At 45.3% G+C, this 23,700-nt stretch overlaps 2 protein-coding genes across 2 annotated transcripts; both read right to left on the bottom strand.

Annotated features, from left to right (window-relative positions):
• Nucleotides 1–1,810: 1,810 nt before the first annotated feature.
• LOC307079368 (terminal nucleotidyltransferase 4A-like) lies at nt 1,811–11,717 on the bottom strand. The gene is made up of 12 exons (XM_079741670.1): nt 10,902–11,717; nt 10,476–10,599; nt 8,977–9,023; nt 8,660–8,780; nt 7,874–7,981; nt 7,595–7,723; nt 7,045–7,258; nt 6,565–6,691; nt 6,347–6,450; nt 5,882–6,063; nt 5,086–5,223; nt 1,811–4,787 (listed from the first exon to the last, which is right to left on the bottom strand). The coding sequence occupies exons 1-12, from the start codon at nt 11,597–11,599 to the stop codon at nt 4,284–4,286; spliced, it is 2,496 nt and encodes an 831-aa protein (XP_079597796.1). The 5' UTR covers nt 11,600–11,717; the 3' UTR covers nt 1,811–4,283.
• An 861-nt stretch (nt 11,718–12,578) lies between these two features.
• Nucleotides 12,579–22,506, bottom strand: ice1 (KIAA0947-like (H. sapiens)). Its single transcript, XM_079741641.1, has 19 exons — nt 22,494–22,506; nt 22,244–22,355; nt 21,913–21,989; nt 21,783–21,820; nt 21,570–21,652; nt 21,270–21,346; nt 21,067–21,104; nt 20,889–20,971; nt 20,724–20,760; nt 20,412–20,468; nt 20,240–20,323; nt 19,419–20,050; nt 16,377–19,301; nt 15,676–15,844; nt 15,367–15,527; nt 14,919–15,109; nt 14,708–14,808; nt 14,444–14,542; nt 12,579–13,566 (listed from the first exon to the last, which is right to left on the bottom strand). Exons 3-19 carry the CDS (start codon nt 21,963–21,965, stop codon nt 13,370–13,372), a joined length of 5,025 nt encoding a protein of 1,674 aa, XP_079597767.1. The 5' UTR covers nt 21,966–21,989; nt 22,244–22,355; nt 22,494–22,506; the 3' UTR covers nt 12,579–13,369.
• Between the last annotated feature and the right edge of the window lie 1,194 nt (nt 22,507–23,700).

A 23,700-nucleotide genomic window follows, 5' to 3' on the forward strand; every position in this document is an offset into this window, starting at 1 on the left:
TACACATGGGGTCCACAATGTCTAAACAAATACACTGGTTTAATTAAAGCCAGGTTCCTGATACAACTTGTACATTGGTTTGTATTAGATGACTCCCTCTCTAGGCTAAACTCATACTAGTGCATGCACAATCCAACTTCATATTGGCTGATATGGTTAGCTGGTAACACACCTGCCCTCTGCCTATTTAAAAAGCATTGAAGGGGCGCAGAAGGTAGCCCTACCCCAGAATGAACAAAACAACCTGAAAGCAGTTTTTTTAACGCTTAATTAAAGGCCAGGGGGCCTGGTTCTACTTTAAGATACACACGTAGGGCCATGATAAACGAAAAGGCTGCTAAACATTTGACATGGTGCAGTTTAGAAACCACATGGATATAATGACTTGCAGAAGGAGCCCTTTCAGAGATTTAGCTGGACTGGACACTTCGTTTGTAAATGTTTAACGTCACACATCCCCAACGTTAACAGGCATAGGTGACCAGATTTTTCCTTCAGTAGTTTGAAATCATATTGTTCCTGCCATGAACTCTTCAGACAATCCTTGGCCAACACTAGTGACTTGAATGTAATGCATGATGTGTACAATACCTGACTTGAGAGAAGACTTAAAAATAACAATTGGCATCACTGAACTACTGATTAGTCACATGCAGGGGCGTAGGAATGAGTTTAACATTGGGGGGGACACATATCGGAAACCTGACAGATCCGGTATAATTTTTAGGTGGGACAAATGCGCCTGTCTCCAATATTGGAGGGGACACGTCCCCTCCGTCCCCCCCGGTTCCTACGCCCTTGGTCACATGTATTGATGACTATAAATACAGGGCTGCTATAGGTTTTCAGAAAACCTTTGCGTGAGACTTTCATGACTTACACTTGTTGCCAAAGTCGAAACCATAACATTATATGCGGTCAAACATCACTATTGACCACCGGGTACGACCTTTTAACCCCTGACCCAAGTCTGCAGTCCTAGCTGCAGTTGCGGTAGTATTTTCTTTAAATAAACATGCCGATGGGGTTTTGAGTTTGTATCTCAGAACCACCAAATATCCCAGAGAGCCACGTGCCTTAGACCGAAAAACATGCTTAAAATATTAAAAATAGGATAGATTCATGAAATGGTGTGGTCTAAAATATGACATCTGTTAAACATTATTCAAATTAATTTGTTAGTTTAAAGTTAACCACTCAATTTTATGCAAATGTAAAGTCACAATTTATCGATGATTGAATGCCTTGCGACATTTACACGAGTCTTGCTATTGCAAACTTTATGTTGAGTATCAGTGGTTTAGGTCAATTGTCTTGGACTCTAGCCAAAAGAATGACAAATACTGAAATATAATTTTTTTTGGTTGGGACAATTGACCTTTTAAAGAAGGTCAAGTAATGGCAGCAGAACTTTGACCTACGAGTACGAAATAAAGAACGCAATCCAAGCCGCCTGCGTCACGGTGGTAAAGGTCGTTTCTAAAACAAGTTGGGTTCCATAGGAGCAAGTGTGAGTGTGTAGTCAATCCCACTCCCTTACCTAGGGTACACAAATAGAAAACTACCACTGTGCATTCACCAGAAGTTATTATGCAGATATTTTCCTGTTCACACTGAGACCCAAACTGAGCAGTTTTACCTACCCTTTGAACATCAACAGAAGCCCAGCAAAAACTCAACTTTGAGTAACAAGATTGAACCTAACCGACAAATGGAGACATGATACAGACACGGTGACGCAGTGAACTTAGCGTTTTAAAATGTTTATTAAAAAAATAGAAAACATTACATAAAAATGGTGCCTAAAAAGGAAACGGTTTACATCCATATGATACTCATTTACACGTCAAACCCACACATTGTTCAGACAGACACTGGTTCAAGATTTGGTTCATGGCAAAACAGTTGAAACTAGGCACTGCAATGTTCAACACAGCCCGGTTGTGTTGAAAGCAGAACATGTTGCTAGTGTTTCTGTGGAGTCCATTATGGCACTAAATGTTAAAAAACTTGACTACATCGTTCCAACCATCGCACTTGTCACACTCATCCTTAAAAAAAAGAAAAAAGGACTCCTTAAGCCTCCTAACTCGTTTCATTCCGTTCTTTAAAGAGGCCCATTTAAAGCAGAGGGAAAGAAGGGGTTTCTAATCTTGTGTTGTGTGTGAATTCTCTAGATAGGCATGTTGGCGAGAGGACACAACCCTGGGAAATGGTGCAGATATTAAACACATTCAATAAGTCATTCAGCAAATCTAATAATAAGGTAGGGGGGGAGGGGGCAAAAAATGAATGGAATGTATCATGATTCTGAAGGTCTGACTGAAAAAAATACAATAGTCAATTTGTGAATTAAACCAACACCAAAAGCCATTTGTGAAAATGTAAGACCAAGCTAAAACGATTGTTTTAAATAAAGGCAGTGTGTACAGAAATAAATAGACAGTTCTGACTACATATACGGAATAAACTGAAGGGACAAAATGATTGAATTTGGTCAGTTAGAAAAAAGGACTAAACGGTTTAACTGAAATCAATTAGGCAAGGGGGGGGGGGGGGTGTACAAGGCCTAAGACACTTTGGCAGATAAGTAGCACCAAAACCTCTCGAAATGACAACGGAAGACGAATGATCTGGACGCTTTTTCCTCGGCCAGCAACTCCCACGGAAAAAGGGTCACATCGAGGACGGAAGAACACAAGCACAAAGAGCAATGTCGCAACAAGGACGACGACAACGGATAAAAAGAATAAACGTACATGTGAAAGGTTTAAGTGTCGGAGCAGGGGTACTTGGGATAGGCAGTTGGCAATGAGTTCAATGAGTTCAAGTGATGATAGTGCGATGGCAAAACACGCACGGGTGTAAAAAGTTGGCATGGTAACGTGGGTTTTTTTGGCACATTCCTGTCGCTATGTGCCCGCTCTCTTTCTACCCGGGTTATGGACATGTGTCCCTTGGAGGCCCACTAAAACTATCTATTGCACCGATCATGGCCCATAAAATAAAACTCAAATGTGAAATAAATTAAATAAAATCTGGTCATTATTGCACAAACAGAAATAAAAGGCAATATACTGTAACGGTAAGGTGGCAATGTCTACAGTCAGTAAAGCATAATATTGATAGTGCACAAAAAAAAAAACAATTCCTCAGTGATACAGAAAATTGCACCATAAATTGACACACACACACACACACACACACACACACACACACACACACACACACACTAATGACCAAAAGCGACATACAAAAAAATAAAATAAAAGCTGTACATTCAAACAAGTCATCACAGTTTAAGCACTTCAGAGGTCGTCCATTTTGTGCCGCTACGCGAGAAAAACGCCTAGTCAGCATTGTGCTGCATAGGTAGGAAGGTAGTGCTTTGATTCGGGTCAAAAAAAAAAAAAAAAACTACAAAATCACTTGAATTGTCCAGCTTCGATTAGTTCCCAAAGCCACATCATGGCAGATATCTGAGCTTATTTCAGGAGACCCGACATACTTTACACTAGAACAGCGCAGAAAAAAATAAAGCGCTAGAGAGGCTCCTCTTATTCAGAAACACAACCGGAGAGTTTACTTGCGTTTCGAACACTGCGAATGCATCTCGAATGCCTACAGGAAACTGTTCGTTGCGTCGCGAAGACCTCGTGAGGAGAACCCGTTCCATATTTATCCTCGCCAACCACGTCCGACCACGAGGTTCAGACGTCTGGGAAGGCAGATTCACAGTCCCTTTTTGTTAATGTGAGCGAGCGGACAGTTGCGAGCGTAGCGAGGCTCTGGTTTGAGGACCGAGGCCGTTCACGCCGCCAACTTTGTAGCTTTTGTTTTGAAGTCCTTGCTGGTGTACATTGGGACCAAAGTAAAAACACCTAAAAGAACTTGAAAAACAAGTGCCTCCTGCATAACCGAATCGATCTACACCAAATGATGACGGCAAACCATCCCTGGTATGACTTCAAAAAGGAACACCACACCATGGGTGTTGGCGGTCCGGCTTGACTTCCACCTCCCCCCCCCCCTTGCTGTCGCCTGGCGCTCCCACTGACTGACCTTTCAGGCTAAGGGAAAAAGGGAGCTTGGAATTACATTCGAGACCAGTGAGATTCAAGTGGTGTAGAGCGCCATTAAAAAAAACAAACAAAAAGGAAACAGGCTTTCTACAATAAGACCCAAGGTTGGACTCTACTTCGGGCCGCTCAGACGGAGCCCGGCTCAAAAGCAACAACAAAAAAAAGAAACACGCACGCCATGAATGCGCCGTCTGCGTCGGTTCACGGGGGCACGCTGAACCTCTTCCCTTTCCTCCAGGGCTGCCGGCCGTACTGCTGAGGAGGAGGAGGAGGGGGGCCCTTGAAGAGCCCCGCCACCCCGGCGTGAGTCTGGGACACGAAGCAGTGCGTGAAGTGGCCGGGCCCGTAGGTCTGACACTGCACCACCGTGCCCGGCATGGGCTCGCCGGCGCCGTGCGGGTCCCGCCGGAGGACGTAGGCCTGGAGGCCCGGCGGCGTCGGCGCGGGGTGGAGCTGGCGGAGGGGGCTGGGCAGCGGGCTGGAGGGGTCCCCCGGCGGGGCCGCTTGAGTAGGAGGAGGAGGAGGAGGGGGGTGATGATGATGATGGTGGTGGTGGTGAAGGTGCTGCTGCTGCTGCTGCTGCTGCTGCTGATGGGCCTGCACCTGGCGGTGGACGCCGTTGATGGACGGGGAGTTCTCGTGGTAGAAGCGGCCGTCCACGATGGCGGGGTAGGCCATGTTGCCGCCGGGCAGGGAGATGTGGACCTGCGGAGGAGAGACGCAAGAAGAGACGAAAGGTCAGACACACGACGGGCCATTTGGAGGGATTTTTTTTCAACATGGAGAACGGCTGGAACTTCCAGTAAGCCAACGCGTCCCTAGTGGCCTTTCTACTATTTTACATTAACCTTCGAAAAAACCCATTGCTCAGTCAATCGAGGACGGAGCAGTCAAGATAGTCATCAAAGTTAACTAGAGCGGGCAGAAATGTAATCTGGGGGAGGCTGGGTAATCGGCGTACTCCCACGCAGCCCGTGATGTAGTGGAGGGGGGAGGTGGCCACCTGTGGCGCCGCAGGGAGGAAGCCAGCTGGGTGCTTGGCGTGGAGGTCAGCGGCCAGCTGCACCACGGAGGAGAGCGAGGAGAGCGCGAGGGCATGGAGCTGGATGGCGGAGCCACTGCTGGGGGGAGAGTCCGACTCCTGGGGGGGGGGGGGGGAGAGAGGAAGTGGGAGGGGGGAGAGAAAGTGTAAGCAAGTCTGAGAAAAACAATGAAAGAGAAAAAAGCAAGAGTCACTCAATACCGTACAGCAAGCCTGTTAGGTCTTAAATCGGGACACTTGCTTTTCCACTCCCACGTTTACAGCAAACGAAAACATTGGCACCAAAGAAAACCCGCATAAAATAACCCGATAAAACGGGAGACCTGTGAGTGGATTAGGAGTAAGTGGTGATGCAAACCCTAAAGACGGCAGTAATAAAAAAACCCGAGGAGCTGGAGTTAAAACGGCCACGGCCAATTGAACACAACCTGCATAAAAGTGTGCGTGATTTAACGGTTAAAACGGCAGAGAGCACCTTGTTAATCGTGGTTGTGGTACAAACGGTGGCAAGCATGAACCGGACGACACTTGCAGGCGAGCCGCGACAGTTGTGGACGACCGATATCTTCAAACGAAAATGAGGCAGTTTTACACCGGAAGAGGGCCGCCCAACACTTTTTAGGCCTGCAGTCGGTTCAACGGACTCTCCCCGGGACAGTCTTCCGCTGACGAAACGCCGCGGCACCGATTTGCATTTCTAGAAAGGTGTGTACAAAAGTGCTTTCTTGGGGGAGCAAACAACGGCGCGGGCCCTTACCACGTCACTGCCGGAGAAGGAGGAGAGGGAGCATGCGGAGGAGGACGAGGAGTGCTGGGGACTGGGCAGGGAGACCGGGGAGGGCGAGGGCGAGTCGGAGCTGTCGGGGGACGAGGAGTCACGCTGGTCGTCTAAGGAGGCCAGCATTAGGCGGGCGAGGTCCTTCTCGCAGCTCTCGATGCCTACAGGAGACATGAATAGTAAATGGGCATTGAGTTTGCGTTTCAATTAAACATTAATCTGTGTTAATCTTTTTTTTCCCCCCCTTTTGCAAATTGATGACGTCAAGTACAAGAAAACAAACCGGTCAATTGACATGTATATATTTTTTTAGAAGCAGCATAATTTAACTTGCAAATAACACCGACAAATTATCTCCAAGTGCATGGCTACAAACATAAGTTTGTAGATAGAGGGTCCCACATTAACTTTGATTACACGACTGATCACCCAACCCAACTTTACCATGGCTTTCCAGTTTCGCATACTGCTTGGCACCCCACTTCTTGATTGTCCAGTCCCGGTAAGCCAACACCTCCGGGCTGACCTTGATGATTCGCCCCAACGTGCTGCGTGCAGAGAAACAGACGCAACGTGTTGGCATCTCGGCCGTTGACTTGAAAGGTATTCAGCGAGGTGACCTGACATTGCATGGCCACTAGGGCGTCAAAAGGGGGACCAACCTGTCGTACTCCTTGTTGGGGTAGGCCCGTGCCAGGGGGGACACGCCGTGGCTCAACACCATGTAGGCAAAGTCAAACACCTGCTTGACCTGGAGCACGCCGTACGAACTCCGGCCCACGTCGTTGTCTGCCGAAACAAGGTTCAAGTCGGTCAAATACTCAGTTTCGGAAAAAAACATAAAACCGACCAGTGCATTTTGGCCAAATCCAAACCAGCCGGACATATTTTTTTCAAAGGCTGCCGTTGAATGAACAAACAAGCATGAGCTAAACCCTTAGTGTGGTACCTTGATCAACTTGAACCAGGCGCACTGGCAACGCAAAACCTCTACCAAATTCAACCAATTCATCTCGTTTCGGGAGACACCATGCAAATCCCCTTGCCGCCGTCATTCCACAGCCGCGTTGCGAACGACTCCGAAGCGACGAATGACGTAACACAGTGGGCCAGCATTCAACCGTGTCCTGCAGCCTTCTCACCCGGCTGCACGGGGTCCTCTATGCAGAGCATGGACGGTCTGCTGCCGTTGCCCATGGACTGGACCAGCTCCTCCTTGGACAGGTAGGTGCCGCTGTTCTTCACGCGGATCGCCATCTTCAGGTAGTTGAAGTCGCGGCCGTACAGCTCAAAGAACTCGATGAGCAGGATGCCCAGGTTGATGTTGGCGCGCCGCGTGTCGATGCGCGGGTGCAACTGGGACAGAAAGGAGCGGAAATGTATAATTAAAAACACTTGAATAATCTTTCATTAAAATAAAAAAAAAAAAAAAAAAAGGTAGGACTGTAACTCGTTTCTTTTCGGCAAAGGGAATCTCCATTTCGATATCCAAACCCCTTCAAAATGAGTTTGTAGTAAACTTTATTAAATGGCTTCCACCTGCAATCCTCAGATTTCTTAACTGTGATTTGAATAAATTAAATGCAGCATTCTGAATATACATACTCCACATCATGGCTGTAGGGAATAGCTCTGTAGCTCTCCTTTGATTACTTGCTACAAGATGCGGTCGATGGCTGCACGCTGGTGTACCTGGAGGAAGCTGATGGCCATCAGGATGAGGCTATAAGAGCTGATGCCTCCGGTGAACACCTCGTTCAGGTCCCTCTGGAGCAGAAACTGCTTCAGCACAAAGATCAAGGGGGGGAGGACAGTGTACCGCTGCAGGCAGAGCAAAACAGGCCAGTTACTAAAAAATGCCCGACAACCAGGATGAGTACAGCTTGTTTAAGAGTCAGGTTTGATACCAAATGCAAAATAAAATGTCCACAACACGTATGCATTTAACGAGCTTTGTATGGGGGCACTTACTTTGAGGTAGCCCTTGATGAGCTGTGCAGCCCTGACAGCAGTCTCCACGTTGAAGCTGATGTCCACCTTCACCTTGGTCTCATGATCCGTCAGCTTGATGATTGGTACCTGAGTGAGGGCATGAGACATTAGGGGGGGGGAAAAAAATGATTAAAATAACTGACAGTACTCTCGGTGAAAGTCTCATCATAATGACCGACCAGAGGTCATTTCTGCAAGAGTTATGGTCGAGCAGCAGAGGAGTGTTTTAAAAAAAGGTCTGATTAATCTGACACGTCTACACAAGCAGTTACAGAAACGGCATATAAATCAGATTGGTTACGACCATATAAGACTACTTGACTCCCACTGTTTAATGCCCTTTAATGTTAACAAAGAAATCATTCCCTAATAGATGCAGGAAGAAGGCAGTGTTTCAATCAACATTCATGCAATCAACGACACAACTAGTGGTGCAACAGAAACACAGCATAATCCTAACAAAGTGCTTGCCAAATGAGAGGGGGGGAACTAGTATGGCTGGAAACTAGTACACATGAGGCACATTTAATTTGCAAGATTCTTAGTCAGTTAATCATCAGGCGCAGTGACCAATTTACCAACACGGTAAGGATTGCCACTTGGCCCTATACAGCGTTGTTCCCAAACTTTAATCTGGAGAATTCCTCGCAACAGCTCTTCCGTTTCAAAACACAGCACCCAGCTCGGATTCTTCCATATAGGTGCTGGTATACCTTCTGCAAATACATGCAAACACGTGCTAAGAAGAAAAAGTGTGCCACTCACCGTTGCTTTGTCCAAGACTTTGATTGGGTGCGGGCCAGCAATATTGTGTTTTCTTAGGGCCTGTTCAAGCTCCTGTAGTGGAGGGGTGTCCCACTTTCCAAAGACCACCAAGTCAATGTCACTGGGGGGGGGGGGGAATAGATGCAAAATATATTAGATACTGACTAGCAGGCTGTGCTTGGCCTGTTTAATATGCTATTGGGTCAATGAATGGATGTCAACCATTAGTATAGATAATTTTTCAAATGGCCGACAAACTGGCCGTTCTATCAAAGAAGCAAGCATGGTCAATTCATAGAGAGCCGTTACAGACGTACCTTGTTGGGAGGTAGAGACCAGTGCTAAAGCTGCCAAATATCTCCACCTATAATGTAAACACAACAGTTGTTTTAACTGAAGCTATAATTGACTTCCACTGAGACAATCAGCACACTTGAAACCATTCGGGAGGGCTGATTCATTAGGAAACTTGTGCAAGTTAGTAACAGCTAAGGTTTTGGATATCCTGTCACACAAACTAGAGGCCCTGGGGAAAGGCCAACATCAGTCTGTAGAAATGTGGACGTCTGTTTTTAATCACGTTTAATATGATAAGCATTGTTAAATAATCTGAATTAATCAACTATCCACATCACGCATTAAGATTTATGGAAACCTGAAGTTTAGCAATGAACATCAAGTATACAAATGGCTCAAACAGTAAACCATATTCTTACAAGGCACTGAGAATTGGTAAACAAAAAAAATGTATATTCAAAATGAAGGTAAAAAGAAAAAGATATACACTTCTTGCCATATAAAAAGTAAACACTCGTGCAAGTTCTCATGGATCAGTGTTTACGTGGGTCTGCAGTGTTTGGCTCTAGAATGTAAACCAGCCTTAATGCGTGGTGGAAAGCCAGACAGATTGCTGAACAAGACTGTGGCTGTTAATATACACACACAACTCAGACAATTGACCCACACATAACATAATTTGGTCAGATATTGGCCGTTCCAATAACTTGTTAAAGAAACATAAAATAAGAGCAATTCAGACAACTTTTTCTGAAGTGCAATTCAGACAACTGAAGAATTAACACTTGTGTTCAGAGCATTTTTGAAGACGATTTCAAACATGGACTCTAAACCACTTCATTTCCGACATACACTATGGAAAGAGGGCGCCTTGACTGGTTTGCATTGGTGTGTGTTACAAAGTAACTTAAGTGGACTGGATGAAAATAAAATGTTTAGTGGAAGTGGAAACTAGAGGCAAGAGAGAATGGTAGCGATGAGAGTGTGAAGACTGAATTGTGTAATATTGACTGTACATGAAGCAATGTGAGCATTAGTGTGGTTTGAGACATGAGAAATTGTAATGTCAAAGCATTGTTAAAAAAAAACATTTCCCATGAAAGGCAGAACTCAAGCTTTAGCATAAGGCTATAACCATCATCAAGTAATTTAAATGCTCAGTCTTCAAATACAAGTCTTGGCTCATATCTTTAAGGGCCTGCAGCTATATCCATTCATGTTCTTAAAATGAATGTAATGATAAGTAGTAAAGATAAGGTTTAGGTCCTTCTCCCTCTAATGAAACTTCTAAACAGTCAGAGCTGCTGGTTAGTTTGAACCGAGGGCTTGGCCTTGCTATGGATTTGATTAATTATGCAATTCTATGCATACGTAAGCAAAGGTCCACTAGGCAATGACTCCATGATTGCGCAGTGGTTTTATTTAGAGTCAAACCGCCTGAAGCACAACACTAGCCATCTGACACGGATCTGAATAAGCGCCAAGGTTCCTGGTCGGAAGCCTGCCTAATGACACTCACTCGGGATGTGGGCCACAAGTCCTTGATGACTCCTTCAATTCTGTTCACCACATTCCTCCTCATTGCTTCTTCCTCTGGGCGCGGTGACATGAAGTTGAAAAAGTCCACTATCTCCTCGTGAAGACTGTTGGAGAGCAAAGGACGACACAACTCATTATCCACAATGTTCACATGCATTGGGAGAAAAAATAAAATATTGACGTAGGAAGAACTACGACGAACGTACGAAGGCAATTTGTTTGACATGCATGGCTAAACAGAACATTTGCCTATCCAGTATCCAATACTTACCCATCATCAAGTTCAATAATGGAACTGGCCAAGTACACCTATGCAAGCTTACACCGGTAATACACACGTGAGGACAGAAATCATACCAAACCCCACACACAGACACACGCACACACACTCTCTCTCACTCCTTACCCATTTATACCCGGGCTGTACCGCCTGGTCTTCCATAAGCTACACGAATCCGTGTAGTTCCCATTACAGCTGCTGGAGAGGAAATGGTTGAGTCCATGGAACGTGTTGGCCCTGTTGAGATGCCTCCTGCGCCCGGAGGAATGTTGGTGGTGCTTGCTGGCCTGGTGGTGGGTTTTGATTCCCGTGGGGGTGTGGCTGCCGGAGAGATGCATGCTGCGACGATGACGCTGCTGCTGCTGCACATTATTAAAAGGCGGAGGAAGATGCTGCTGCTGCTGCTGTATAAGATTGTTCACGTTGAACTCGTGTTCGCCGTAGTGTAAAAACTGTTTCACCTCCTCCGCCAAGTTAAGATTGTCGGCGTGTGAAGACACTGAGTCGGAGGGCGAGGAGGACCCCTCGGCCTCCGACTCCAGAGAGGAGGACGGCGACGAGGAGTCCTTTTTGCCGATGCCGCTGTCCGCCTCGCTGCTTTGCCTCGCCAGCTTCCCAATTACAACTCCTGATGACGGAGATACGCTTTTACAGAACTCACTGTTTGAGGCCGACGAGTTTCCGCTCAGCGTCCGACACTCGCGCTGTAGGTTGTGAACGCTGGAGTTGTCCCGAAATCCCTGAGACGTTTCCCAAATGTGCATCCACAGGGGATTGGTAGAGGCCTTCTGCTCCGGCTGAATCCAAGCGCTCCTGGAATCCATTAAACTTGATATTAGCAGAAATGCGTACCTACAGAGACTACTACCGCTTCATGTCGGTTTGATTGGTTTGATTTGAACGCAGCTTGCCCAACTCCACTCCCCTGTAAACCAATATGGCGCACCCAACAGCACGGACACGCTACGGCGCATGTCCGTGGGATTTAAACCTTTAAACACACCCCTTTCTCAGGACGTGACGCGGTCGATCCCCCTCTCTGATTGGTTCGCTGGCCACTGGGACGTAACATGTCAAATCTCAACGTTTAATGATACTACTCGATCGATATCATTCTACATTTCCACCCTGAACGAAATACTAAATTTGTTTGTACAAATACAGATAGCATCGGCCGGGCTTTCGTGACTGTGTATTGTCGCACGCACCTGGTCGCGTTGCGTTATTGCTCGTGATTAGCGCGGTTATGGTATTTTTCTAACCATGTAACGGCGTGACTGCATCCGCCGGCCTAACGAGCCGCCGGTTGTGAACGGAAGAAAAATGGCACCGTGCCGGGTGGTTGCTAGGCTGTGCCAGGCGGTTGCTAGGCTCTGCTAGGCGTATGGTTGTTCTGGGGATCTTGAGGTTTGATAATACAAATATGAATAAAGAAATAATCAAAAAAAAAAAGTTTGAGTCATTGTTTGGAAGTTTTCACATAGTGAGTAAAGTTTGAATGAGTGTTGCTGCAGTGTAGTGTGAAGGGGGTTTTTGAGAATGTTCGGGAAAAAAATGTCAGTTTAGTGACATAATTGTGTATGTGTATGGATGTGAGTTAAGGAGTTCACACGCTATAGCAAAATAGTTTTGAGTCATTCAGTCAGTTTAGGGTTGGATAGTAAGGTAGGATATTATAAGTTAATTGCGAGTTATTTTGTCAGATAAGAGTAATGCAGAGAACACAACCCATATACAGCTTAATGTTTAATGTGAAAATATAAAATCATATCTGAGCTTTTAAATATACTCCATACTTACAACATATATATTATCATAAGCTTATACTTATTTCCGAGATGTTCATAACAGAACAGAAATACAAAGCACGTCATAATTGAACATTGTACTTCACCTGAGGAAAGCAAAGCATTGGACACGCCTGCATGGTGTCTGCAGAACCCATCGAGCACGAAACAATTAGGCAGTGCGCAAAATCATATTTAGCCACACAAAAACAATGAAAGCGCACAAAAAAAATACAAGACATTAAAAATATAAAGTTTTAATATTCTAATAGGGTGATATTTACAAGATAAATTAAGAACAGCCAATGGCTTTGTTTTAAACCTGCTGAGAACTGAAAGACACCATTGACAAAGGTAAAAACTGTATTGACTTTCAAAGTGTTCATATGCAAGTGCCATTTTAACTTTTGCGTTGCGGCGATTGAAGCAACAGAAATTTCCTTTGATTGGAATGGTCAACTCATGCCTAGCAGCTGATTGGCTGAGTAGTTGCTAGTAGTTGCCCCAGCTGAGGTTACACAGCTCATTATGCGAGTGACTGAACATTTAGACGTCATGGAAGATTTAGGATTCTAGTTTGCAAGTGATTCAGACAACCTGAAAAATATTCAATATTCAAATTATACTTGTCAGTGCTTTGCCATCACTGTGCCTGCATGCTACTTCATATTAGATTTTTTTTTCACATTTACCAAGACTGTGCGGCAGATACATTTAACAAACTTTACTTCCAATTATCACTTAGAACAACAAAATCATCCCAACCCCCTTCCACCAGGACATAGTTTCTCGTAGTCAGTGCATGCCTTATTCTCTGTTCTTTAAGATGTGGACCTGTCTGCAGACAGACGCTATCTGATTGATGCAGCTGATGACCGATGGTGGGACGCTGTGGGCTGTGTCTTCTCTCCACGCTGCCAGGGCGTCCAGCGCTTGCTTCGGGTGGCTCGGAGACAGGTCGTAGAGGCAGTAGACGGCCGCCAGCTGAACCTCCCAGGGCACACCTGTACGGTTGAGGCAATCATAGCAAGTCTCCGTTCATTATTAATTCATGCATTACGCCGCATTCACACTACATATGCGTCTGTCGACGGATGGGGGCTTTTTGACGTATCCATGTGTTTTCCCGGGTTGTCTTACAAAGGCGATTTCATTGGACAGTGTATTTGCGTATATTTGACTAACGCGATCTGATTGGCCGACGGATCCGTCGCTGCCTGAAAAGTTGAAAAATTCTCAACTTTTTGACGCAGGCCACGGAGCTGAGGGAACGTACGGACCCACAATGCATTTCGAGAGCGCCCCATGCAAAGTCAATGAGATCCGTCGACGGTGGAGGTGATGCGAATGCGCCCTTAGTCTCAATTATTCGATGTGTTAGTCTAGGTCAATTTTAGATTTGATATGGAGGACATTGTGAACTATCAAAGATATTTAATCCGAGACAACAAGTAAAACTAAAGCCATTAGTAAAGGATGGACCAGGAATAGCAACAGGCCGTGGATGGAATAGTTCACGGCCAACTGGACGAATGCAAATCATATGCAAGTGTGTTCTTGTCGGAGGTTTATATTTCTTTGTTTCTGGAACAATGGAAAGATTACGCTCTGGATCTCAAGTTTAATCCAGCTATCCTCCACGCCCCAGTGACGTAATCCTAAAATACTGTACAACTACAACTGAGAGGAGTGCGAGTGCCCCGTGTGCATCTGACACTGATGCCAATTCTCTGCAGAGATTACATTTTAACCAAAGGACACAATTAGTAATCACCCATTAATGTCAGAGTTGTGATCTCAGTTAACCCTTTTAGGTATTTGGACCCAAGGTCAAATACTGACAAGGGACAGGGGCAGATTAAGTAGTTTGATGTCCAGTACCTTCAGCGTTGCAGTGTCTCACAAATGTACTGATGACACTGATGACGGTCACCACCGATGGAACACTTTTTTCTTTGACTCCTTGTTGGGTCAATCTTCCTGTATGAAGAAAGAGACAACGACGCAGACTTGGTGACGATCGTTTTATGCCGATGAGCTGAAACTCGTCAATTGCAAAACTACAAATGGTACTGTTTAAATTGTATGCCAGTTCACAGAAAAACAAAAAACAGAAGCGGATTAAAAAAGAAAGGTATAACTGACCTATGAGTCGGAGGACAGTGGAGACAGTGATATCAGAGATGAGCTTTGGTTGATCGGGAGGCTGAGTCACCCAACCGTTCATCAGCGGCCATAGCTCCTGTCTGCAAACAAACACTATGATCAGGGCACTCCTTTTCAGGTTTTGGTGTAAACAACTCGGTCGATTCTCTTGAAATTGCCTTATAATGTTTTACGAGATGTCTTTACTCACCCCAATACTTTCTCGTAGGTCCACGTCCACTTCTTGTGTGCGCACAGAAGGTCCAGTGTGAACACACGGTCCCATGCTTCGCTACCCAAGTCGTCCCCGAACCTCTTGTGCTTGGTGAACGAGAGTCCCGCCCCACTGCGAACATCCGACAGTGTCCTTGAGATTAGCTGCTCTACATCACAGGGAGGGTTCTGTAAACACACACACAGATTTAATTACTGATGCACTCTCTGGTTAACTTTGGTGTCCCGCAGGGTTATTTCCTAAGGCTCCTGCTGTTGTCCTTGCACACTAAATCCATTGACTCCGAAGTATCCACCTAGAAGACTTGTGCTGCTGTTGCCAAATCACTTGGATTAAACATTCAATTTACATAATGTATACCATGAAAAGCAATAATATATATATATATATATATATATATATTTTTTTTTAATGGTAACTTTACCCTTTTCCAGTCCAGGTAAGCTGAAAGGCAGTTAAGGATGGCTCCTTGCGCCTTTAATTTGGTGACGGCGTGCATGGCCTGGCAGAGTTTACCCTTATGCGCAAGGACACAGGGCCATGTTGTCACTATAAACAGGATCAGCTTAGAAGCATCTGGGATATCTGAAAGAAAAAGAGCATAAAAAAAGTCTTCAATAGTCTCACCTAGGCATCGATGGTGATGACATTCAGTGAGTGAAATAAATTTGAACACATTTCAAAGCGCTATATATCCACGTGCTATTTCAAGAATACAACCAATGTGCGTTACCTTCTCTGAGAATGCTGTAGACTAGGATATGAGCTCTCTCCCAGTCTCTCCGCTGTCGACAGATCCCGGCATACACCCTGCATAGGGCCTGCGCGTGTTCTCCACTGAGGGTTGACCTCTCAGTCTTCAGCTTGCCCAGGATTGCAGAAAGCAGTTCATCTGCAGTAAACTTTGGAGAACAAAAGCAAACAACTCAAAGCCAGAAAAAAAAAAAATCTGTACCTCGCACCCAAAAACGCATGCAGTAAAATACGCAAAAGTAACCCTCTCCTTTAAGGATTTGATAGACATCTCTTCACCATATCCACCTCCTCCGCTTTGCTCTGATATTATTTTTTTGCAGTTATTCGGATATACCTACTTCTGCCATCCACCTATCTAGGTTAAGGATGTGAATAATACATAACAACCCTCACTCCTAAAATAAAAAATCTTAAAACTGTGGCCCCAAAGAATTATTTCACCATCCTAATGATCACAGACCATTTCGTGTTAATAAATTGACACTTTATTATATATTGGTGAAGTGAATGCTTCTAGACGATTGTAGACCCTTAAATCTCTTCTTCAAAATGATTGATTAATAAGTATGCTTGTAAATCATTCCACATCAAAGAATTATAGTTAACTATGCAAAAATTCTGAATACTCTCCCTTATAGCCGTGGTTACAGTTGATCATCGATGACGAGGGAGACCCACCCATTTGCTTCGAGAGAACTCGGCGATGACCTCCTTCTCCTCATCCCGCAGCACGGGTTTCTTGGACAGGTTCCCCACATGCAGGTGGCTTTTGATGACCGGCAACAGGTCGAAGCAGCCCGATACAATTTTCTCCAGGGAGTCGGCTATCGACAGTCTAGCCCCAGGCACCTCCCCTTCCATCGACTGAGGGGTCCTTTTGTTCTGAGGCTCCTCCGGCATGGGCAACCACTCTGGTGGAGCGGTGTCATCCAGACCGGACAAGGCCACGGAGCGGAGGGCGGGAGTACGCGGGAGGCGGTCCAGCCGGAGACACTTGGCACTTTTGGGCTGGGGCAGATCGCCCCCGGGCCTCTTCAGGCACTTCTGCTCCGTCTCAGTGAAGGCCGTGGACGAGGAGCTGACCTTTTTGAAGCCCGACATCTGACCGAGGCCGGTGGCTTGGGCGGCGGCGGCGGCACTGCTCTCCACGGGGGAACCGCCGAGGCCGACGTTGCCCCGGAGGATGCTCAGCGTCCGGGCGCGCGCCGACATGTCCGGATACATAGTGTCCAGGATCCGCATGGAGCTCTCCTGGGAAGGGCTGGAGGACGAGCCGGAGGGAGAGCTCACGGCGGAGGACGGCAGGCGGCCGGGCACCGGGACGGCGTGCTTAGGGGTGGCGGAGCCGAACTGGAGCGGCGACGACGGGACGCCGTCGGGCGAGGGGCTGCTGAAGAGGGGCGAGCCGTTGCACGCCGCGCCGGGCTGAGGCGGGACGTTGGAGCAGCGCTGCGCTTTCGAGGGCGACGGGAAGGAGAGCTTCCCGATGGCGTGCCGCGGGTTGATGGGTTTGACCAGCTTGGGAGGTGTCGTGCTCAGAGGGGTTAGGAGGGGGGGCAGAGGAGGGCCCATCTCTGAGCGGACCTGGCACATGGCCAGTTGGGTCCTGATGGATGACTGTGCAGAGGAGCCAGCCTCCGCGGGCGAGACATCGGCTTTGGAGCTTTCTGACGGGGCCACGGGTTTCAAACAATGCATGATCAAAACGGGACCTGCGCGATGACATAAAGCCGGCATGTGGTGCTTGAATTCCCTGGGCTCCACTTCAGAGGCAGCGACAAAGGTTCTGGCCTTATCTTGGGCTCCATCACTGGAAATATTAGTTACCTTGAGAGCCCTATTGTCCTGAATAGCACTAGTGTCCTGAATAGCACTAGCATCTTTGATATCATTGGTTTCCTTTTTAGGGCTTGTATCATTGACATCACTAGTTGCCTTTTTAGGGCTTATAACCATAACATCACTTGTTTCCTTTATAGGGTTTGTATCCTTGACATCAATGGTTTCCTTTATAGGGCTAATACCCTTAATATTACTAGGATCTTCAACAGGACTAGTTTGCTTAGTGTCTTTGATAGCATTAGTGTCTTTGATAGCCCTATTTTCCCTTATGAGGCTAATAACCTTAATAATGCTGCTATCTTCAGTAAGACTAGTTTCCTTAGTGGGAGTAGTATCCTTTATAGCACCACCATCTTTCATGGCCTTAGTTTCCTTTACAAGACTAGTCTCCTTAATAACATTAATATCTTCGATCTGACTTGTTTCCATTATAGGCCTAATACCTTCAACTGGACTAGTTTCCTTAATAGGACTAGTAGCTTCAATAAGAGTAGTTTCCGTCATAGGTGTATTACCTTCAATGAGACTAGTTTCCTTAACAGGACTAGTAGCTTCAATAGGACCCGTTTCCTTCAAAGGACTTAACGCCTTTGTAGGACTCGTACCAGCAGTATTACCCTTCATAGGGAGTTGCTTTTCCTCTTTATCCACAATGGTCGAAATTGGAGACCTCGGAGGGGAACGGATTCTGACGTCTACAGCCCCATTGGGCTTGGCCCCAGAAGCTGGCTCTTCAGTCGTTTCAATTTCCTGCATTGTGTCTTTATCGGCTTCCCACGTAGGGTTGAGAGGGTTATCGCTCTGTACTTTCTGTTCGGCACTTGCATCGGTGGCCCAATGGATACTGACGGCGCATGCACCAGCTGGTGCCTTGGGCGATTGAGAATGGGCTCCAAACACACTTAGGTCTTGCGGGTCCTTTCCCACACAGACAGACCCTAATGAATCCTGACGTGCTCGCCCTGGCAGCACACTGGCTTCAATGTCCAGCGACATGCTGGTATGAGCCTCTGATGCAGTTAGTAATTCTGCAATGCTGCTGCTTTCCACGAGTACATCACTCCCATCACTAGTCGTTTCATCAGGAGAAATGACATCCGATGTCTTGTCCACTGCATCCATCTCGGAAACATGTGACTGGTCTTCCCGCAACTCTGCCGCTTCCGAGAGTCGTCCAGCATCCTCAGTGTGACAGAGTTGAGGATTCTGAATGTCTCCTGTTTCCATAGGGATAATCCTTTTGGTCTCTTTTGAACAGTCTTTCGATTCTGTAGCCAACAAGTCCATCGATTTACTGAGACTAATACGACACGACTCCGTGATCAACTGCACATTTTCTGACTGTTGGTCAACCTGCATATCCTCTTCTTTGTTCATCTCTTCATTGTCGGAGGCCATTCCCGTCCTCTCCTTGACGTCAGCCGTCAACACTTGATGCTCCATGGTCATGAACTCGTTTTCATTGGAGACATCGCCACGGTCCTGTCGATGAACGATCGCCAAGTCCGAATATTGTTCTGTTGGTAGTGCGGGGCTGTTGGGACACGGCTGTGACTTGTTAACTGGGATGTCACATTTAGTGCTAAATGCTGCGTATGCGGCCTCGTCGCTTTGCTCTCCAGCAGATAGCCGACCCTGGTTTGACTCGGGCGTCGGCGCCATCGATGAGTCTTCGTCTTGAAGAGGAGGGCAAACATGGTGGGTTCCAGGTGGAGCCTCTTCCTTATGATCCTCTCCCTCTGGATGGTTCACGTCACCCTCCTTAAAAGGCAACCGGAAAACCATGAAGAATTAGTTTGTGAACTACTACATCATTTATTTGCCCTTAAATACAATTGTTATCAAGTGCTCTAAATTAAAGACAAAGAGAATTGTTACCATGTCCATAATTGGGGATATGCAAGCTGGAAGAGGCTTCAAGAGCTCCGCCAGCTCCTCAAGGATTGCGGAGTTGTCCACTTTGTCGTCGCCCATTTTCTCCCCTTTGTGTTGTGCTTTAGAACGCCGCTTGCCCTTGGCAGGAGAGTCCATCTTCTGCTGGCCTCCCACGCGGTTTGGAGATGTTAGACACTGGGCCGCTTGCGGAGCAGTGGACGGGGCTGGTGAAGAAAAGGCCTTCACTGGTGAAGAAGAGGTCTTCACTGGTGAAGAAGAGGTCTTCACTGGTGAAGAAGTGGCCTTCACTGGTGAAGAAGTGGCCTTCACTGGTGAAGAAGTGGCCTTCACTGGTGAAGAAGAGGTCTTCACTGGTGAAGAAGTGGCCTTCACTGGTGAAGAAGTGGCCTTCACTGGTGAAGAAGAGGTCTTCACTGGTGAAGAAGAGGTCTTCACTGGTGAAGAAGTGGCCATCACTGGTGAAGAAGAGGCCTTCACTGGTGAGGAAGAGGCGTTGGATGGTACGGTGTACTGGTGGGGCTCAAACACTCTGGGCAGACCAGTTTGGGGCCGGTCCCATTGCACCGCATGTTGGTGAGGTCCGTTTCTAGACCAGACTTGATTGACATCGGTCTCTGAAGGAATAAAAAGGGAAGAGAGGGACGGACTGAACATTACTGCATTGTCTCTCCCTGAGGGACTCAGAAATCGCCGTCAGACGCTTTGGAGGACATTTTTTAATGAATTTTAATACATTTTTTAAAATAACATTCTACCTGACGAATAACACCTTTGTGTTCAGCTGAGTTTTAATGACACATTACCTGCCAAGTGTAAAGCCCTTGCAGGCTGCTGTGTCTGCGGGTTCACACAGGTCCACAGATTCTCCAGCAGCTGAAGGACCGCTTCTGTAGAAGACACAAAGCAGCAATTTAACAGCAGCAATGTACTTGAAAAGACAAACGCGTTGGATCTGGCCTGAGGCTGAATGCATACCTTTGTCCACTTTCGGCTCCGGTGGCACAGTCGCTTGAGTGGACACACTCCTACATTCTGTAAGAAAATAATCAATAAGAATAAAAGTGAGAACTAAGAGAGACTGCCAAGGAAAGAAAAATGAGTTATTGTCCAATTCATTACTTTTACTGTAATGTGCACACACATTATGATTGCTTGCTTGGGTTGAACAGAAGATTGTAGACATTGTTAAAATCCCACTGCTCATCCACAACTTATTTAAAGGATGGATGATTTAGAACTTAAATTACTATTATTATCAGTACTTAAAGAGAATTGTGTGAGTCTTACCTTTATTTAATTCTCTTTCCAATCGTAGCAATCTGACCTGAAATACAAATGAAATCCACACCATTTCATCAGGCTATCAGACAAAACAATTTCTGAAGTCAATTGGAAGAAAATAAAGTCCCAAATTACACAAGAGTTCTTTGTGAGAGACCACCATCACAGTACCTGAAGGTCATCCGCGTTCCTCTCCAGTAGACCCTTTTCTCTATTTAGTTGAGATATATGAAGAGTCTGCTTGTGATTCGATTCTGAACGAGAGGAAACAACAGCAGTTGGGATTGGAAATGTAAGGAAACGTTCTAGTTTGATCGGCAGATTTTGAGAGGAAAGCCGAAACACCAACCTTTAAACAGCCTTAGTTGATCCTCGAGATTGCTTTTGCTGTTGAAGGGAACAGAAATGTCCCGCATTAATTTGGATTTTAAATTTCTGGTAACAAGTCTTTCTGACGATGTTTTCGAGGAGAACGATTTGCATTTTGAATGTTTGGTAGGGAAAGCGGAAGGCAAAGCAGTTGGGGGTGGGTATTTTGTGTTTAGTACTTACATAGTTCTAGTCTTGGCATTCTCCTCTCTCAGGCCTTCAACCCTATCTGCGGACGCCTGAGAGGTCTTCAATGAAGCCTAGAAGTTCGTGAGCACAACTGATCAAGATATGTTACGATCTATGCAGAGTCTTAGGATACTACTGACATCTCCATAATTGATACAATGGAGAAAATAAAGCTACAATGGAGATAATTAAGCTACTGGAAAATCTCCAATAAACTGTTTTGAAAACAATATTGAATTGCACAAGGAATTGAAATCGGTTGGACAGCCTTTAGTGGTACATTTTTTGGCTTACTTGTGTTTTCAGCAAATCATTTTCAAGCGAGGCTCTTCCTCTTCTGAGCTGTGCATTCTCAAGGTTCTGCTTTTCTTCCCTGTCTGCATATTTAAAAAGGGTGGAGAAACACAAAATCTTTTTTAATAGCATTATACCATTTAGCCAAACTATAATGAAACAGAACATTAGAAATTGATGTCTTTATGATAAGCCAAAATGAATTTGAAATACCTTCCATATCCTTGACTTGATGTTGCAGTCTCTCATTCCTGTGAAGGAGAAACAAAGAAGTGAACATAAAAAATCCAACAGGACTCAACAGCCAATTGTTATCTACTTGGAGACTGAGTTCATGTCCTACTCTGTTGTCGTTTGGATGCCTTTCTCTTTCAGTCTCTCAATTTCTTCAGACATCTGAGCGTAACTCCTCAGAGATTTCTATAAACACAAAGAACAGGAACAAATGAATTTATTTAAAAATATAAACTAGATGTAACTAATACAAAGTAGACTTTTCATAAATGGTTGTGAACAATACACAATGTAGACGGCAACAGATGCCATACTGAGACTGTTCAATACAAGATACATGAAAGGCAATGTTGAACTATGTTCAACATTGTTCTCTTCAATCAATTGAAATAAACATATTTTTATGAGCAGCAAATGTCAGAATTTCAAAGTGTCTGTACCTTTGCTTCTTCCAATTCTTTCCGCACAGACTCCTGACATGATTTCTCCTTTTCTAGCGTAAGCAGTTCGGCCTGCAACTCTTTCACTTGTTCTTTAAACCTATTCGCTTCACTGTGAACGAAACAGTAATACTATCATCAGTTATTTGATTGAAATAAATATAGTAGCAGATACAATTGGAATTCAAAAACACACAGACACAGCATTTATATACACAGGTATATTGTGAACAGAAATACTTTATCATACCTTTGTGATCTTTGAAACTGTAATAAACTGTTAAGGAAATATACGTATACATTTTTCCAAAACAAAAAACAGGTTCATCGTGTGTGTAAATTCATGTTATTGTCAAATGTACAACATAACAATAAAATAATTTGACTTGACTTGACAAATGTGTATGTATGTGTATTTGTATGTGTGTGTGTGTGTGTGTGGTCACAACAAATATGCATCCATGTATGCAGAAAAAGGATATCATCGCACTTCTCTTGATATTCGCTCAGCAATTGGCTACAGTGGGGTTAAAGAAAAACATGTTGGCTTTAATAAGACACATCCAATATCATGTTATAGAATTGTAAACACGTGTAGGCCTGGTACACACCATTGTGGTTCCTGATTACAACATTATGAGCCCATATCTTCAATGAATCCAACAAGTTACATATCTTGCTGAGCTATTCAACGTCTACCAATTAGATAAACTAAACCAACCCCGATAGGTCACTGAAACCGACTTTAGAAACAATCTAGGAACGACTGTTGTGTTGTGATGTCACAATGACCATCTGCATGCAGAATGACAGTTGTGTGTTACGAATACAAAAGATGTACCAACCCAGAGTCAGTGATCTTCTGTTTCAGTGTGAGGAGGGTTGCAACATATTCATTCAAACGCTGTAACGGCAAGGGAAATATAACATTTAAACAACACGCAACGTTACGCGATCAAAACAAAACAGGATAGATATGCGGCGCATTCCAACTCTACCGCGTATCATGTCACTCACGTTAGGAAGTGCAGAACATTGACAAATATTTAACTTCAAAATGTGATACATAACGTTAACATTATTTAGCGTTATCAATCACACCTCTCAGTTTTCGGAGGTTTCACTTTTAAGAAGTTTTTGAATCAAATGTATGAACTCACTCCATGCAATACAGAGCAGTTATGGCAGGCTCCAATCGTCGCTTCTGCCGCGATTCGAGCGGCTTTGGATTGAGTTTCCCCCGGCATCATGGTAACGGCTTCGGCGTAAATCCAGATTTAATAGAAAAACAAATGTTTAGGGTTTCCTAAAGCCTTTGCGTTTATTGAGTTCCATAGAGACGCTGTCAACAACACCGCGCGTACGTCTTCGCATCTCCCACGTTTACCGAGGACCCCTACTAGGACCCCGTTTAGGGTGGTTATCAAAATGCCTGTGTAAAAATAGCAACAGACCGA

Source organism: Pollachius pollachius (assembly GCF_949987615.1).
Source record: "Pollachius pollachius genome assembly, chromosome: 1".
NCBI lineage: Eukaryota > Metazoa > Chordata > Actinopteri > Gadiformes > Gadidae > Pollachius > Pollachius pollachius.

Bases quoted from the DNA above. Each gene is read 5' to 3' on its own strand.
- LOC307079368 (XM_079741670.1), bottom strand. From the start codon at position 11,599: ATGGATTCCAGGAGCGCTTGGATTCAGCCGGAGCAGAAGGCCTCTACC. The intron at 7,259-7,594 runs GTACACCAGCGT...TTTCTGTCCCAG, and splicing joins TGGCCATCAGCTTCCTCCAG to TTGCACCCGCGCATCGACAC. The intron at 5,224-5,881 runs GTAAGGGCCCGC...CCCCCCCCCCAG, and splicing joins CCTTCTCCGGCAGTGACGTG to GAGTCGGACTCTCCCCCCAG.
- ice1 (XM_079741641.1), bottom strand. From the start codon at position 21,965: ATGTCTGAAGAAATTGAGAGACTGAAAGAGAAAGGCATCCAAACGACA. The intron at 15,110-15,366 runs GTAAAGTTACCA...GTGTGTTTACAG, and splicing joins CTTACCTGGACTGGAAAAGG to AACCCTCCCTGTGATGTAGA. The intron at 14,543-14,707 runs GTCAGTTATACC...TTCTTCATACAG, and splicing joins CACTGTCCTCCGACTCATAG to GAAGATTGACCCAACAAGGA.